The following is an 18,161-nucleotide window of genomic DNA, read 5'->3' as shown; positions in this document are numbered from 1 at the left end:
CGACTTGGGGACATGTGTGGCCCTGGGACAGGGGCCAGCCCTACACCCCAGGAACCCAGAAAGAGAGAGCGAGAGAGACAGATAGAGGGAGAGGGAGAGAGAAAGAGAAAGGAGAGAACGTCCAAGGAAGGAGAGATAGTTGGGTAGTGTCAGTTAGGGCCAACACAGGGCCAACACAGAGGTGGTTCATTAAACTCCAGCTTCCTGAACCTTTCCAGCTAATGAGGCCCAGGCTCTACCTTCCTGTGCTCTCACATTCTGTAGCTTCCTGCAGCTTTATCAAACTACTCACTTACCCTCTCTCTCGTCATTGTCTACATTCCTGCTTTTCTCCCCAACAGAACACCAAACGTGTAATTCATCCCCTTTTGAAACATTGTCAGTTATATAATATTGCGTGAGATGAAAGATTTGGGGTTTACAAAAACGTGGTAATTTTTCCACTCAGTGGCCCTCTTAATATTCTCCCATCATGGTGAATCTAGCTGGCTTGCTCACCCATGTGTAACCAATGCTAGCCTTGGGCACACTCTCTCCACACACACACACACACACACACACACATACATAGTGTATGCTGTGCTGGCGTTTCAGTGCAAGACATTGTGGTGGTGAACATGAGTGGCTCACCCCACCTCAACTCTCCTAGTCAGTCCTCAGAACACTGCTGAATAATCTGAACTTTGGACTCTACACATACACAGACACACATACACAGACACACACACAGGAAGTCAGAGGTTTGCTGCTATACTGAACCATGCAGTGGGCTGTGGTCTGAAGTGTGGTCCTATGCTGGACGGGGCTGTGTGGAGACAGAGAGCCGTCAGGGAGCAGAGCCGATGACAGGAGTCCGGGGGTCTTGTCTGTCCTAATGGAGCAGCTAATGGAGCTACTGGCTTATTGATGAACTATCCCTCCCCACCTCCTCACAACTAAAGTACAGTACAGAGGGCCACCTGCTAACTGAGCAGCCAACACAGCTGGACCGCTGGACAGAGAGTGGAGACGAGAGGGAGGAAGGAAGGGGAGGATGAGGAGCCTGACATCAGGCTGTTCCAGGGCGGGCCTGTGGGCAGCATTACACGCAGAGGAAGGGCAAAGGGACAGACTGAGATCAACCTGGACCGACTGATACTTGAGAAGGAAAGAGGATGGATTGGAACACACACTCAATCAGTACAGAGACACTCACATACACACACACACAAGCAGTACAGCACACCGAGTGAACAATATGGAAGCAACACAGTCAAGGTCAAATTTGCAGTTGAAAAACGACTCACCACTCTGTGCAAAGCGGATATTCAAACTCTGTGTTCAGTGGTGACAGCCCTGTCAGTAGGGAAGGTCTACCTAGGAGGAATAGGTGTCCTCAGTAGCTCTAACTAGCTCTAAAACAAATAGCGGGCCGGAATAAGGGGTCAGATTATGGAGGGATTTAGTAAACAGACACAAACTCTGCTGACAAAAGGCCATAAGAGAGAGGATGTGTGTGCGAAGGGTCAGTAATGAGGTGTGTGTCCATGTGTGTGTGCGAAGGGTCAGTAATGAGTGTATAATGTGTGTGTGTGCTCCCCCCACCCCCTTTACCCCCTGTTTGTTATGACACCTGCTCCAGTCAGACACAACAGGGTCTATTTCCGCCAACTGACACACACACTTACACACACACCCACATACACACACACACACATGCTGGGAAACAAGCGGCCACCTCTGCCTCAGCCTAGAAAACAAAAGGAGAACAGCTGCCTTCACTGGGGCCTCCACTGTCACACACACTGGGACACCTTCTACTGCCTCCCACACACACGCACACACACACAAACACACACACACTGGGACACCTTCTACTGCCTCCCTCCCACACACACACACACACACACACACTGGGACACCTTCTACTGCCTCCCACACACACACACACACACACACACGCACACACACACACACACACACACACACACTGGGACACCTTCTACTGCCTCCCACACACATGCCAACACACACACACACACACACACTGGGACACCTTCTACTGCCTCCCACACACACACACACAAACGCCGGGACACCTTCTACACACACCACCGCCTTTCACATAAACCGGTGTGCACACTGTAGTCAAGCCTTTCATCCACAATCACATCAACTCTACACAGGCCCTCACGGCCTATTCAGTCCGACCTGGACTTAACACACACACACTCATATACTTTCACACAGGCACAAACATGGAGGGAGCTATAGAGCCAGCAAGCGGACGAGGATCAGAGGAGAACGAGGCCCACACGTGTAATCACACCCACCCACCCGCAGTGCCTGAACCACCCTTCACATTGTAAACACACACACAGCTCTTATACACTGGAAGGAGAGCCACTATGTGTGTGTGTGTGTCTGCTTAAAAGCTCATTTGTCTATGGGAAAAGCCATCCCTGAGGACTGTATTAGTAGTATTATGCACTGTAATGGGCTGACATGTTAATCTGAAACTCTTTTCTTTGTGGTTAATGAACACATCCGTCCTGGGGTGCGGGCACGTGTATGTCTGTGTGCTTGCTTGTATGTGTGCTTGTATGTGTGTGCATGCATGATAGTGAAGATTTGACAGTTCTGGGTCAGGCCAGTCCAAGCCCTGTGGTGTCAGACACCCAGGAGAAGACATACTCACACAAACACACACACACAGGTGGAGTCGAATGTTTACTGTGCAGGCCAGATGAGAGGGTGGCAGCGAGGGGTAAGGAGGGCACTGTGGTCATGTCATGACCGATGCATCCGTCTCAGATCAGCTCAGGGTACAGCCGGCATCCGGGCTGGGCTGAGAGAGCACACACACACACAGACAGACATACAGACACACACACACTGACACACACACACACAGACTGACTCCAGGGCTGAAGTGAGAAGAGAGGGGGAGGAGAGTTTTCATAGCTGCCTTGTCATAAGTCCTGTATCAGTCCCTGGAATGGGTGAGGATGTGGGGTGGGGATAATAGCTACATTGATTTCTAGAAATTCTAGAGACAGGATGAACAGATTTGACTTGAGCTCCCTAACACTCCCTGTCTGCTGAGAATTACATACCGTAGCACAATTACATGTAATTGTGATGCAAGTCTGAAATGTGTATGTGTTTGTGTATATGTGGGTGAACTGTAGACATTGCCCCTAGGTCTCTGACTGTATAATACTTATTATCACAGAAATAAAACATTTTGCTAAACCAACCAAGATTAGAAAACAAGCATGACAGTCCCTTCCCACACAGTCACACACACTAGTATGCACACACACACACAGATCTGGGAAAGGAGCAAGCAGCCCAGGGCCGTGTACACTAACAGTCGGCCATGTTTCTTTCTCAAGAGGCTGCACCCATGCTGTCACCATCAGTAAGGAACCAGCACAGCAGGCACACACATACACACGCACACACACGAGCGCTTCCCTGTCTTCCTGGTTCTGCATCAGCAATGTTCCAAACCATTCCAGGTCCACTAACACATTCCATGTTGCAACATATTCTGCTGAACAGCTTAGTGATGTCCTATTGAATCGTGTTAGACTGGATTCACCATGAGGATCTCACAGTGGAGGGTTCCAGTCATGGCAAGAATTTTACCTCCACTGCCAAGTGGGTTAAGCCTGTTGGCAGTGGATAGCCTGCAAGCTTTAAGAACAAAAGATTGTTGGTTCCACTCCAATCAAGCTGACTGGGACTGTGTTCTCTGCCTTAAGCTCTTCTTCTAGTCACCACTCCTTAAAAGGTGGCATAGTCCACAACAGGTAAAAAGGACTAGAGACAGTGGATGGCTGGATTAGGAGCCTTTAATGTTCAAGTATTTACTGTAAGAGGGCATGGCTGGTCAGAGATTTAACTATGGACCATCCAGACATTAAATGTAGTCCTATCCCCTGTGCCAAGCAGTTATAGACAGGCCTCCTGGGAATGCATTGAGTAGCTAGAAGGAGGCTGTGCCTTTTTTAGCTACAGCTGGAGTAGATAGGCTACAGGTCCCTATCAGCCAGGCTGGGTCTTAGGAAGCGTACCTGAGGCAGCGCTGCGTTGATCTGACGCTGGAGCACGTCCCTCTCGTGCTGGGCGCCTTGCAGCTTGGTCTGTGATTGGATGAGGGTCTCCTGGGTCTCACGCAGTGATTCGAGTAGCTTGTCTCTCTCGTCCAGCATGTTTACCATCAACTGCTCGAAGTTGGCCTCCTGGTCGGCGCCGTTTTGGGTGCTGCCGCCCCTGGGAGGACCACCCGAGTCCCCCTCGGTTATGGTCGGCATCACCTCGCACATCATCTTCGCCGCTGCCTTATTACAATCCTACAACATAGTAGGCTATTGCAGTGGGGAATAAGAGCGTGGCATCATGTATGTGCGAGACACCCCAGCTACACCAGATTGAGGAATGGGAGGTCTATACAGTTTATCACAAATCGGAAGGGGTGCGCAATAAATACGTTTTCTATTAAAAACTTTTAAAGAGACCAATTGCAAAAGCCAGCATTCAACCATATGGTCATCGCTTTATTTTGAGTCTTATTTTGGTCAATTAGTCTGAAATGAGACGATCTTGACCTTTTCCATATCAACCGGCGTTTATCACCTCGCGAGGAGATCCGCCCAGCTCAGAGCCATGCACTCCCGATTCCACTGTGATTTGATTGACAGCTCAACGATACTTGTTCACTGATGCGAGCACAGGGATGATATATTCCAACAGATCAAATTTCACGCGATTTCCGGGGCTCCTTTGATTCAACACCCACCAGTTGCCGTAAATCGTTCCTTTTTTCCGCGAGAGCAAGGCATTTCTGCGGTATCCGCCGTCTTAGCCGCTGCCATCTCCTCTCCACACCGCCGCCGAGCCGACACACGCTCTGTCCCTCACACACTCCTCCCTCACACACTTGTGTTTCCGCAGCTGTCACCACTACGAATAAGGATAGGGAGCAAGTCCCTATAATCTAGAGAAGAACAATGCAATTTATCGATGAGCCAATACGCACGACGTTTACTCTCCCCTTTTCAGTAACGAAAGCACACTCATATTTACGGAGAATCTTGAGACATTCCGCTCAAGCGGTAGCGACAACTCCTCACATCAGCACCACTATGCGCGTTCACGGCACTGTTGTAATGTGCACGTGCGGCACGCTCTGGTGAGTCTGAGACCAAAATAGTGTCATGCGCAGCGCTCCCTGGTGGGACATAAAAAAATTGAACTGGCATAGTCTGAAATAGGATAGAAAATACGATCATATTCACATCACAATTAGTCGTAATGATATTGATAGCGCTATCTGTAGGCTACTTATTAGGCGAATCTATATTTTCTGTTCAGCAGTAACTGTCTAAATAGCCTATAATCTCATCACTCATCTTTCTACGTGTTAGCAGGCTAGCACGTACAACATTGAACATCGTATTCATGTTAAATTAAGGAAATCAGAAAATATTTTCCAGTAGCTTCAGTGACTTTGTAACACATCTAAACTATAACTTCATATCAAGGAGTTCCACTAAGGTGTTTCGTCCAATCACAATCCATTGCGATGCGCTCATTCTAACATTCCAGGTGGTTATTTTAAGGTAGTTATTTTTTATGTAATTTTATTTTAAGGTAATTTTGACAGCCTAACCAACTGCGAGAGAAATATAACCCGTTTAAGAATGAATCATAAAATTATTGAAATGTTGTAGCCTGTGATGGTAGATTTTATGTTCTGAAATAATTGAAGCACAACACCTCAATGACAATTTTCATTTTTTAAATTAAAATAGAATTAGAATATATAAAAATATAATTTTGTCATTGAGGTATTTTCTGAAGAAAAAAAAAGATTTCTGTCTAAAACCAATACCATTTTAAACGCATAAAACAGACAGCACGTTTAGAACCATACTCTCGCGTTGTTATAACCCAACTACGGAAGCCTTTAGGTCCATTCCATGATGGCTGAAGATCCTGGAGGAGCTTTTTTCAATTTCTCCCTCATTTTTCTCATTTTCTCTTTTCCTCTGCTTGTCACTGAGACATGGCAGGACAAACAGCCTCGCTAGGCGGCCAAAGACCCTTGTTACCGTTATGCCCAAGAAAGGGAACCGAAAACGGCTGAAATTTCGGGCCGGGGACGTCTGTTCGGAATCAGGTGTGTTGACGAGGCTAGCTAGCTCAAGTAGCTGTGTGGTTTATTCAATCAGTCGGGACTCGGTACAGTACCTAATAGAAGGGTGTTTCTTTGATCTTGCCTTCACTCCACCCTAGTTCCTTTGGTCAAGTGGACGTGTCCAAGCAAGATATGTAATTTCTCGTTAGAAGGAAAAATGAAATATCTTTCAAAACTGTACACATTCATCATTAACTAACAGTAGGCTATACTTCAGTAACACTGGGGCCCACATAAGATACTGTACGTCTCTAACCAGGTTACTGTAGCTAGTGCGTGGTGGGATGGATAGTGATAAGACAGATTCTTGACAGAAAATGAATGATGGCATCATTTTCCTCTTTCCCACAGTGACTGTTGCTGATTTCGCCAATGCCGATCCAGCAATTGTGAAGTCTGGGAGGGTGAAGAAGGCCGTTGCAAATGCAGTTGAAAAAGAAGGTAGTCTTAACTAGTTTTTTATTCTGATATCAGGGCAGATCGTTGTTGCATGAGTGTCAAATAGCTCACTCTTTTCGAGGTCAAGGTTACAATAATAAAACTGCTTTGTGTTCATTTCGTATCTTGGGTACCTTAATCAGTTAAGTACATTTAACAGTATAACTGTACATTTAGTTGTCTTATTCTCATCTCCTGCTTTCTATGTATTTTCCAGTAAAGTTGCTGTGTGGGCTGGAGGCGTCACATGGTCCTGTACAGGAAGTGTTGTCGTCTGTGGCCAGCGTCACAGCTGACACCCTGGAGAGCAGTGACGACCTGGACCCTGAAGAGGATGGAGAGAACGACGGCAAAGGGGCGCGCAAGAAGAAAAACAAGAGAAGAAAAGGTGCACTACGCTTGTGGACATTCTCAAATCTATACCTGGATACTCATGTTATCGATACCAATGTCTGCCATTGATACAAATGATGACTGTGAAGCTGTGTAGTAGAGCAAAGTCGTGAAGAATAATGGCCAAGAAAGAATGAGAAGATGGATTGTGTTGATGCTGACGAGTTCATGTGTGTATGTTGTGTGTGCTACATCAGAGAGCAGTGAATGCAGTGATGGGGGGGAGTACCCTATGGATATCTGGCTGGTGCTGGCAGCCTACATCCGTCCAGAAGACGTGTGTAGGTTTGCTCTGGTCTGCAGGAGCGCCTGGACCGTCACCTGTACCGCAGCCTTCTGGACCAGGCTCTACAGGAGGTGAGCTTCCTCTCCATGGGTCCTCCTCCTTTCTGTCATTGGATCACTTCACCTACAACACACAACATGTAACGACAAGGCAAAATACATGGTCATTGTTGGTATAGCTTTGTATGCACTCCTCTTCTGAAATGAGTCCTAAGAGACGCTCTCAGATCTGAGTTATTCTCAGTGTAGAACTGAGGTGGAGTGCCCAGTTGAAACCTTAAAGACGCGTGTTGTCTTCCGTCCTGCAGACACTACAGTCTGGATGCCCACCTGCCGCTGCGCCTGCAGCCGGGCAGCGTGGCCAGGATGCGCTGCCTGCGGGTGCGGGTCATTCGTTCCCTCTTCCACCTGTACGAGCCGTTCAGCTCGCGCGTCTCCCACAGCCCGCTGCTTCCCGAGGCCACGCCCACAACCCTGCTCAACTCCAAGGTAAACACAACATGGCGGTGCGTCCAGGTCAGACGTTTCTCTTTTGTCCCACTGGGGGAAATTTGCTTTGCAGCAAAGCACAGATCACACAAAACTATACAACAATTCAATCTATAAAAGATGAATTATGTAATAGCAGTGACCTTTGGGTGAAAGTTAAGCATGCCTATTGCTCTAGGGACAAAGGGTTATCGAAATCTATTGCGCTTTGCCCTGGGAACCCTGTAACTCTGACCTGAAGATCAAATTCCTCAAAGAGGGGATGGTCTAAAATCGATCCTACCTTTCTTAAGAGGTAGGATAAAGGTTCAGTAGGCCAGCCAAGGCCTTCTGCAGGCTAACGTGTAGTGCTTCCAGATCCTAATGGCTGTGTTTCTCCCTGTAGTGTCTGCTGTTCTGGGACAACAAGGTGGTCGGGACTCGACCAGAGCCCATGTGGGAGTTCAACTTCAAGTTCATAAAGCAGGTGTGAGTCTGATGTTCTCTTTGCACCACAGGGGGTTTGTGTAGCCACTGAAACGGACATGAGAGTAGGCTGTAAGGTAGAGATAAACCTGGTGTTTACATGTCTGTTCTTATCTCCCTCCAGCAGGCGCGCTGTAAGAACGGCAGTACCCGGGCCCTGCTGCTGCCCAGGCAGTACGAAGAGGTCCACTCCAACCCAGACTCCGACTGCTACCTGCTACAAGTCACCACTCTCAACTTCATACGGCTCAACCCAGTCATCATGGGGATGACCCTTACCCTGGTAAGTACCTGCCTGCCTACCTCCTCCGCCTGCTATACCCACCGTCACCAGCAGGGAGCGTTCTCCCCTGCCCTGCCTAACTGCTGTGCTCGGTGTGCTTCTCCTTAGTTCACCATCAACGTGAGCACAGACATGCGTCACCACCGCGTTCGCCTGCTCTTCCAGGACTCTCCCCTCCAGAGGGGGAGGAAGGCGGGGGAGCAGGGGGGGACCCAGGTGGTGCTGGACCCGGTACACAGCGTGAGACTCATGGACTGGTGGCATCCGCAGTACCCACCCTCTCCCTACACATAGAACCTCTCCTCCACCCCTCCTCCCCACACCACAGCCTCTTATCCACTGTTCCTGTAGCTCGTATATTCTTCTGCAGTGTCTTTGCCCCTCTGTTCCTCTCTCTGAGCCCTCCTCTTCTGCAGCATCAACCACATGGGATCTGAGGGAAGCAGGGATGATCACTTCCTTCTGCATTGGCTTTTGATTTGTTGATGTGTTCTTTTAAATGAGGGAACTCATGATTTAATTAATCAGTTTGGAATGGGGATTTAGGATTTGCCGTGTTTGTTTATTTCCTTTTTAACTTTAAAATACCCTATTTCTATTGGCCAGCATTGGTCTCTGAGGATTCCTAGCATTCTTAAGGCAGATAGATCAGTGTTCTCTATAGGAAGAGCCAAAGACTTACCTCAAGCAACATCTGCTTTCCAACTTTGATTTGACCATTGGTTAGTTTTTCTTCTGTGATGCTCCCTGCTTTGGTGTCTTCATCAAGGCTGGGGTAGGAGATCAATCCTGCTGCACTGGATCTACATTATGATGGTAATGATGACTCAGTATTGGGTTTCTCAAGTTGTATGTCATGCAATGTAAAGAATGTCAGTAAAAAAATGAAAACATCATCATGCTTGATCATAGTGTATATGATTAATGGGCTGTCAAGGACGGTCAACAGAAGAGCTCTTATCGTTTTCCTCAATCAGTTGGAGTACAGATGTTTGACTTTGATTCAGTTGTACATTCTAATGTGATCCAAAATAGTTTTTAATGCGCAGCGTAGGACTTGATTGTAGCTTGATGTATAGTTGAGTCAACTATTTAGTGGGCATGTCAGGTGCCCGTGTTTATCAGGATTGTTTTGTTTGTATGAGGCCTGTTCGGCTCTGTGTTGAAATTGATCTCCACTGACTGACCAAAAAGATTGCACTAAAGTACAACTACAAACAACCTTGTGTGTTTGTGTGTTTCTGTTTTTTTTTACACACAAGAATAGTAATTGTATTGGTTTCTATCTAAATATTGAAAAAGGGACATGTTGGAGCCTGTGTCTTAATCTCAGTCCACAGTCCACAAAGCATTCTTTTGACAAGGCTGCCCTCCTGTGGACAAGTGCTGCGCTATGAAAGATAAAATATCTTGCCTCGCAACCTTGTAGAGTGTTGTAGGTTGTGCCAAGTGACCGCCCCTGTCAACGGGCTGGTGCATCACGTCACTCCCTAAAATACTCCCGTTCCGGAGAACTACACTTCCCAGTATGCTCTCTGAGCTTTGCCATTGGTGGCCATAGTTGTCACAAGTGCGCACAGGTGACTGGACGCTCCAAGCGGTGACAACATCGCGACAAACGGAACGAAAACAATCAGCCACTGCAGTGCCACCAGCTGCCGAGTTTACAGTAGTTAGTTGGTGGTGGAAATAATTTGTATTATAAAGACAGTTCTTTCGCGTGGTTGGTCTAGAATCCGTCGGCATTCGCCTCATACAGTGGTGTTATTATTAGAGTGCACTGGAGGACTGGTCGTGTAGTTTCCAGAACCTGATTCTAACTTTGTACTGTCTGACCTTCAGAGCGGGTAAGTGATATTCTACCTCTGAACTTCTGCAAACTCGTCGCAAACTAAAATCCACCGCTGAAATCTACCACTAGGGTTTATTTTGAGGATCAATAGGCTACTGCGTGCACTGAAATGACTAGTTTTGTTGTCTAGAGATTTTTTTTATTAAAGTTGTTTTGCAAAAGCGCGCAGTATTGTAGATGATCTATGCGTGATCATTGGAAATTATTATTCCATAATGGACTATTAAATAACTTCCAAACAAATCTGCTCGTCTGATTGTTAAACAGATATTATCTGATATATTTTTCACGTGGTCAGTCCCAAGGTTAGACTGTTATAAGTATCATTTTTAACTTTGCTGGTCTCTGTGTTACTGCACTTCAACTGTCATTTTTACTTAAATACAGCCGTGCCATCCCAAGTTCCAAATGCCATTTCAGAGCGCGCGCAGGGTAGGACCACTGGATCAGCGGCTGTATCAGTAACAACACTTTAGCCGTGGTATGCCGCTATGTATAAACTCTGAGATACTCCGCTTATGTAACTAGAACTTTGCTGGAAAGCCTCGAGCGCGCGGGGACCAAGCTGAGCCGATCGAGGACACCACGCGCAGTGAAGCCTTCGAGCATTGGTCTTTGAGCGCTTGCACCCCGTGCTCATCCGCAATCAGCAAGAATACTTAAAAAATGCTATGTTTAATGAGCAATTTACAAACATGTTCTTGTCTGAGTTGATACAGGCGTTTGACTTTGTTCAGTCATGCATGGTGACCACTTCCTCCCCAGGTTTCTTCATAATTTTGAGAGTTTTGGGGGTTTCCTTGTCTACCTTGAAGGTTGATGCTGGTGATATGTTCTGATCTGTAGCCATCTGTGAAGCCCTTTGTGACATTGCTTGTAAAGTTGGCTGTACAAATAAATTAGATTCGATCTCTGACATAGCTAGACAGGAGATGTGAGTGCAGTCTCTGTAGTGTGGTGATACTGCAGATGTTGCTGTTCTTGCTGGTGAGGTAGGTAAGTGATGGAGATGATGATGCTGAACTAGAGCTTTCACATAGAGCTTTCTTTAGAATGTAATCAGATGAGTGACCCAATGTTCATACATGCTGACCCTCTCCCTGGAGATCCACCTGGATGTGACTCATCCCGTCTATCGCACTGTATGGTTTTATGATGGCTCATATGTTTGTTGTGGCGGGGATGCCTCCGGCCTAAAGAAAATAACTCTATTTTAAAGGTATATTAAGTTATATCTCCTTCTATACGGTTGAGGACATACCCGCAGCATGACGTTTAACTCCAAAGCCTAACCCTTCAACTCTCAATGTCCCATATGAACATGACCATTCAGGGAGCACAGTAGGAGTCAAAGGTCATATGAGTCAGCCAGTTGAGGTCAACTGTGTCACACCAACTCTCACAACAGCTTCTGTATTTAAAACTCCCTTTTCAGCATGACTGGACTTTTTTCAATTTAGTCAATTTCCAAGAAATTCCCTCTCCCAAAAATGTAATCTGTTTTCTTCTTGATCAACATAATATAGGCAATTCAAATAGCAGGGGCTGTATAAGAGCACAGTGTTATGTGTGGAGTGGAATAGACTGCGGACACACTGGTATGGTGAGCTTACTGACTAGCTGCTCCTGAGCTGGATGGCTCTCAGGTTAAGTACACAGGTTAGGGTTAAATAGATGTTGACCTCTGACACATGATAGTCCACCTCTGTTTCTCTTGTGTGTTTTAACATCACGCAAACTTGTACAGAGGAACAGAACACTCCCAATCAATGGTCACACCGTGTGTCATTGATATGATTTCATACTGGTGGGGATCTAAGTAAAAGATCATCATGAGTAACCTCTTGACCTGAAGATTCACAGAGAATAGACAAGCTCCATCTTCAACCTCCACCCGGAGTTCCAGGTGGGGTCACTTTGACATTGGGGGGTGGAGGAGCAGGTAAATCCAGTCTGGGTTTCTAAGTGAGGCTGAGCTATTCTCATGAAGACCGAAGCGTCTTTATCTACGCCCTCTCCACTATGTGATTGTTGTTACTGATAAACGAGCACTTCCACATCGTAGCAGGCTTGGCTGTGTGTTCAACACACACACACACACACACACACACACACACACACACACACACACACACATACACACACACTCTCTCTAGCACACACACATTGATCCTCCCAGTGGCAGCCTCCTGTCTCTGAGCGCTGACAGGTTCAGATGGGGTTCAGAGGACTGGGTTTGTTTTTACGTGTCTGAGCGACTTGGGATCAGATATACACTGACAGGACAGAGATGCATGATTAGTGACAAGGCTCCAACACACAAGCTCTCACACACACACACACACACACTTGTGCTGCAGGTCTGTTTATGTAAAGTTAATGAGATAGCTTATTTCCATTCCATTTTGTGAGTGCTCAGTGTATGAGCTAGTTGAACATTAGTTGCTGTAGGCCATTGCAAGATTCATTCAGATTTTTTTTCTTTTCTGGTGTGTCACAAATAAATAAATATATGTTTCTGTAGTCAATGCTGGACCTTTCTGTCTCTGTAGATTGCATCTATACTAAATCAGCTTTGGCATCTTGATTTACTGTCGTTATATGAACCTATGAACTTACAGTTTCTAATGCAAAGACCTCTGCTGCATGTGTTTGTATGTGCACTTGTACGTGCTAGCTTATATTACATTTACAATTTTAGGATCTTTAAGTGTCACTCTATAGTGAAGTCAATCATGTTTGATAAGGTACCATGCTCAGAACTTAAGTTAGTTACTCCAACCTGTAGTATCTATACTTACCTATCTTCCTTTTAATGGACAGTGTTGTAGCTGCCTGGGGTCCCTCATTTTTCTCTGTAAAAATGCAGCCCTCCCCTTCCAATCACACATACACCACACACTACACACACACACACACACACACAGCTGTGGGTGCATGGAGGGAGGGAACAGCGGGATAGAGATTGAGACAGATGTGTGTGTGGGGGGGACTCAGTGGGGCAGCAGAGTGCACAGAGAGGGAGAGGGGTCAGGGGTCACCAAACACAGGGGCCCACGAGGTTACTGTGAGCGAGGTCAGAACCTGGGACCGTCAGATATGTGGAGTGTCAGTGGTGAAGCCAGAGCCATCACACCCCCTCTCTAAACCACTGTAGACAGCTCAACCAGAGAAACCACAGCCCTCCCATGGAACTCACTGAACTGAACTACAGGTAGCGGGGAACTTGTTTGAAGGATACCATGTTACCTTCTCTTTCAATCTTTAACGTCTCTGGCCGTAACAGTAGGTCCTGTTTACATTGTTGACTCGTTTCCGTTTCCAAGCTTCAGTAGTGTGTGTAGTATGTCTGCATGTGTGACATCTGTGTCAGAGAACCTGATGGTCTTGTTCCAGTGCTCATGTTAGCGCTGTATCCTGTTTGCTGTGTGTACGGGAAAGTGTGTGTGTAGAAGGTCATATCTTCAGCCTCATTGGAATCATGTTGGCACATAAGTGGCAGTGACGAGGTTCATTTACTCTAGGTAAACAGAGGCGTCCACTCTCTCTGAATCCCTCACACATACATACACACACATGCACACACTGCACACTTTTAGGGACACTTACACATGCATGCACACGCACACAGGTCTGTGGCAGTAGACTACCTGTGCTGTTCTGGGAGACAGCATATTACATTTTGTATTTAACATTTTCACATTTCATTCATTTATTAATGATTTATTGGATCTAAAGCAACTTACAAATAGTGCATATCTTAAGTGCAGCATATAATCAAGGACTACAATGGCAACAATAACAATATGTACAATATAACATCGTTCTGATGATAGGACAACATAGGAACAACGACTCAGGGGCAACTTCTTAAAGCAGCTCCAGGCTTCAGGCTTCTCTGTAAGTGTGTAAACACCTCATCTGCCTGCCATATGGGCTCATATCCTAGAACTAGCACAGCCTCTCCACAGCTGCCGACACGTGACCTGGCTACGGACAGCCCCCGTTACCCAGATAGCCTGGCAGGAACCACACCCTGTGGAACACAGAACCTGTGGAACACAGAACCTGTGGAACACAGAACCTGTGGAACACAGAACCTGTGGAACACAATAGGATCTACACCCTTTAGAGCTTGGCAATGCCAACATGTTCCTCTGCATATGAAAGTGAGGTGTTTTCACAGATTTGCGATTTCTGTTTGAAAACCCCAGGGGATTGACAGACATGAGATTGGTGACAACAAGACACATGATGCCATCAGGTGGGAGAGTGGGCGGGTGTTTGAGACATGTGCTGGATGTGTGACCCTACTTCCTCATCTAGGCCCCGCCTCTAGGGTTCCACTTCTTCATTTCAAGTCGGTGGAGATGGTCCACTGCACTGCTCTTTTCTTCTGCCTATCCACTCGTCCAATCTTATACTCATCTGTTCTTCCACCCATCTAGCTCTCCTTCTATTCATTTGTCTGTTCTTTCAACCACCTCCCCAGTCCCAGGAGGGCTAAGTTTAAAGAGTTAGCTAAACAATTACCACTTGGTACTACTAAATAAACGGATAAACCTTCAGCTTTTCACTGTCATTTCCTACAACCATTATTTATCCAGGCTAGTCAATTTGTATCTACAATAATGTCCTGACCATTGACAAGTGTAGCTCAATAAAGAAATTGAATAGCAAATCAATTGTGTGTGTGTGTCTGGGAGATGGGGGGAGGGAAGAGGTGAGAGAGAGAGAGACCATACTTAAAGCACAGCTTGATATCTGTTTAGCACAGTTGATTAGCTCTTAAATCAGACCTTTCCTGTACAGCAGACAGCAGTTCTCTGCACCCTCCACTCTCTCTGTCTGAGCTGTCTCATCAGAGCTCTTATCTAGCTGGATTAGTAATGCTTAAAACCACAGCCATTTTAAAACTGGTGTATATGATACAGCTATGCTTCGTTGATGATTTCATAAGATATAATAATCTCTTCCTGCTCTTTAACAGCCAGTTAGTCACAGCCACTGGCGCTTACAATGGAACTATACTATGCTTATCTTTGCCTAATTGTTCTTTGTTCAGTGCAGTGTGTGTGTGTGTGTGTTTGTCTGTTTATATATGTTGATGCATATTTCCATGTGCACAGCATTCCATTGTATTAGTTTATTGTAAGACTCCTTCCATATTTGGCCAAAGGAAAGAGCTTGATACTGAACGCTGTACCTTCTGTATTGACTAGCCACATTCCTGTTCCACTGTAATGTCATAGCGCCCTGAGACATGGCACACACACACACACACACACACACACACACACACACACACACGTACACACACACAGACACACACACACAGACAGGTTCTACTCAGTGTATTACCGCCCACTCTATACTGACTAGTTAACGTCCCTAAATATCTCAACCTCTCCAATGTGCCCCCCCCCATCTCTTCTTCTGTCTCCCTGTGTGAGACAGCCAGGTCTGCACCATGGTCAGCAGTCATACTCCACCGTGAGCAGCACCCTACCAGTCCCCTCAGTCCTGAGTGAATGAGAGTGAGAGGGAGGTGGAATTTGCTGTTAAAAGGGTGGCATTCTATGCATGACGTCAACGAGAGTGAGTGAGAGTGTGTGTGTGTGTGAGTGCCCTAAGCGCTCCAATGTTCCTAATCTCCAGGCCCATCTCCCAAACGCCTGTCATTCCAACTCACCCTGCATACCAACTCTCACGCATGCTAACAGAAATGCTGTGTGGCTGGTTAAAAAACACACTTTCAAACACACACAAACACACACACATTTATACAACTTGACTGTCTGCAATTCATGCACATATGCACACAAAGACACCTTGTGTACAAATAGAACATAGGTACATGAAGCTTCTCGTGCACAACACAAACCCAGACTGTGAAGTGCATTCATTCATTCATTCATCTGATATTGTGCATAGTAACATCTTCTTCACTCTAGGCTCCACACATTCCTTCTCCTCCTCCCATCTTCTTCTTCGCCCTCCCTCCCTCCCTCCCCCCTCCCCTGTCCCCTTCTCTTTCTTCTGCTCTCCTTCCTCTCTGAGCCTCTCAGGAACTTAGCATCAGTGTTTCTCCCATCACCACCCCTGTATGAAGAGGAAGTACACTTCTACTGGTTTGGGTTATCTTGTCTGCTCATCTGTCTCAGTTCCACCTGTCCACCAAGCCCAGGGAGGACACGGTCACTGGGGTCCTCCCACACGCCCACAGACGCTTCTGGCATACAAGCAACATCATTTCTAGGGTTGGCTGACTGTCCCTTGGTCTGAACTCTTCATGTAATATGTGTGTAACCACAGTTGGAGTTTAGAAAGGAAGCACACAAGGGCTGATGTGTACATGTGCGTGTGTGTGAGGGAGAGAGAGAAGGAGAGGGAGAGGGAGAGAGAGAAAGAGGGAGAGAGAGAAAGAGGGAGAGAGAGAGAGAGAGTGAGTATTTGTCCAGTCTCCCCACAAGCCATTGTCAGGAGCACAAGGCTTTCATGGTTAGTGAGTTCCTCTCCTACACAGCATTCAGGAGATTGGCTAATAGCTGCAGGAAAACAGCTTTATCAGCCAATGAACTGGCAGCGTGGCTCAATCCCGCCCCTGGACAGGAATAACACAGTACATACACAGCAGTGTCTACCAGGGCTGTTGGAGCTGCCTTGGAGGGCTCTGTTGCAAACAAGGCCTGAGTGTCAACATTGGTGACTGTGAAAACCCTGGTTCCCAGCGTATCAATGAGTATGCGTGCCGAAAGGAAGGAGAATAGAGAAAAGGGAGAGAGAAAGGAAATATGGAAGATTACAGAAATATAGAGTTTTAGGTAAACTCAGGTTTTGGATTGGAGAGTTGTGAGAAGAATGAGGGATGCTAGAAAGAAACAGCCAGGGATATGAGAGCCCCTAGACCAGCAGGTGTGCCGACCCTTAGCTCGTGGTAAACAAGCTCTCAGAAAACAAATGCAACACCAGCTGACCTCTCTCTCCCTTTCTATTTTTCTCATGCACGCTCACATTGTGTGGGTGTGTGTTTCTCACCCGGAGGCAGTCTGATTGATTAGTCAAAGGCCATACTGTCAAACTCACTGACCAATCAATATTCTAGACACAAAACACCCTGGGATTTGGAGAGACAAAATGTGAGAAAGAAAGAGGGAGTAAATAAGTAAAAATACAATGTTGCTCTAATTATTTGGGTAACCATAGGAAGTTGCTCCTGAATAGCTCTGACAGGTGGAATCTTTTCCTTCTATCTAAACATAAAGAAGACTATTTCTTTCCCTATGCCAACCTTCATGAATGGACAACTTTTCCCATGAGCCTTTGAGTTTGATTTTCTGACAAAAACCTTCAGCAAATATTGGACAGTCCAATAAGAACCACCCACAATGTGAGAGTATATTCACAGAATAAAACTTGAGATTCATAATAAACACTTGTTAAGATCTCAAAGAAACTGGTGTGCGTTCTCCTGTCAGTCGGCCTAGAATGGCTGGAAAGACAGACGAATCTGTCTCCAATCAAGTCCTCCAATATAGAGAGCACTATTGAATATGTCTCCTTCTGATGGTGAAGTTGAGAGACACTGAGATGTGTGTTTGTTTTTGGCTGGTTGATCACATGACCCTTGTGGTTATTGTAAAGATGAACCCAGTGACCAGAGTGTGGTCACAGGGTTGCTGCTACTGCTGCTGTGTGTGTATGGGGGGGAGAGAGTGTGTTTGCAGCCATCCCTTATACCAAATCTCACACTTTCTGTAAAAGACACT

General features: G+C 46.3%; 3 protein-coding genes across 5 annotated transcripts in view; 2 read left to right on the top strand and 1 right to left on the bottom strand.

The window, feature by feature from the left end:
- Positions 1–4,316, bottom strand: part of ppfia4 (PTPRF interacting protein alpha 4) — a 37,130-nt gene extending 32,814 nt beyond the window's left edge. The window contains 1 exon segment of the mRNA XM_067230854.1: positions 4,062–4,316. Within this exon segment, the coding sequence (XP_067086955.1) occupies positions 4,062–4,316 (255 nt within the window).
- Positions 4,317–5,983: 1,667 nt separating this feature from the next.
- tmem183a (transmembrane protein 183A) lies at positions 5,984–9,753 on the top strand. Of its 2 annotated transcripts, none has more exons than XM_067238974.1 (8): positions 5,984–6,169; positions 6,539–6,628; positions 6,843–7,013; positions 7,216–7,375; positions 7,612–7,792; positions 8,178–8,258; positions 8,385–8,540; positions 8,649–9,753. In XM_067238974.1, exons 1-8 carry the CDS (start codon positions 6,106–6,108, stop codon positions 8,832–8,834), a joined length of 1,089 nt encoding a protein of 362 aa, XP_067095075.1. In that variant the 5' UTR covers positions 5,984–6,105; the 3' UTR covers positions 8,835–9,753. The 2 variants fall into 2 exon arrangements, with proteins under 2 accessions (XP_067095075.1, XP_067095074.1); XM_067238973.1 differs by having other exon boundaries at positions 8,382–8,540.
- A 437-nt stretch (positions 9,754–10,190) lies between these two features.
- tfeb (transcription factor EB) overlaps positions 10,191–18,161 on the top strand; it is a 29,751-nt gene continuing 21,780 nt past the window's right edge. For both annotated transcript variants that reach the window (XM_067240913.1, XM_067240906.1), the window contains exon 1: positions 10,191–10,387. The gene's annotated coding sequence lies outside the window, so the exon portion shown is untranslated. The remainder of the gene's footprint in view (positions 10,388–18,161) is intronic.

The sequence above is a fragment of the Osmerus mordax genome, chromosome 1 (genome assembly GCF_038355195.1).
Source record: "Osmerus mordax isolate fOsmMor3 chromosome 1, fOsmMor3.pri, whole genome shotgun sequence".
Taxonomy (NCBI): Eukaryota; Metazoa; Chordata; class Actinopteri; order Osmeriformes; family Osmeridae; genus Osmerus; species Osmerus mordax.
The sequence above is the reverse complement of the archived record's forward strand: the minus strand, read 5'-3'. Positions and strand labels throughout refer to the sequence as shown.

What these genes read in the sequence shown, in the direction of transcription:
- tmem183a (XM_067238973.1), top strand. Translation starts at nt 6,106, where the DNA reads ATGCCCAAGAAAGGGAACCGAAAACGGCTGAAATTTCGGGCCGGGGAC. An exon ending in AAATGCAGTTGAAAAAGAAG is followed by an intron (nt 6,629 to 6,842) that starts GTAGTCTTAACT and finishes TGTATTTTCCAG; the next exon opens with TAAAGTTGCTGTGTGGGCTG. An exon ending in TGGACCAGGCTCTACAGGAG is followed by an intron (nt 7,376 to 7,611) that starts GTGAGCTTCCTC and finishes TCCGTCCTGCAG; the next exon opens with ACACTACAGTCTGGATGCCC.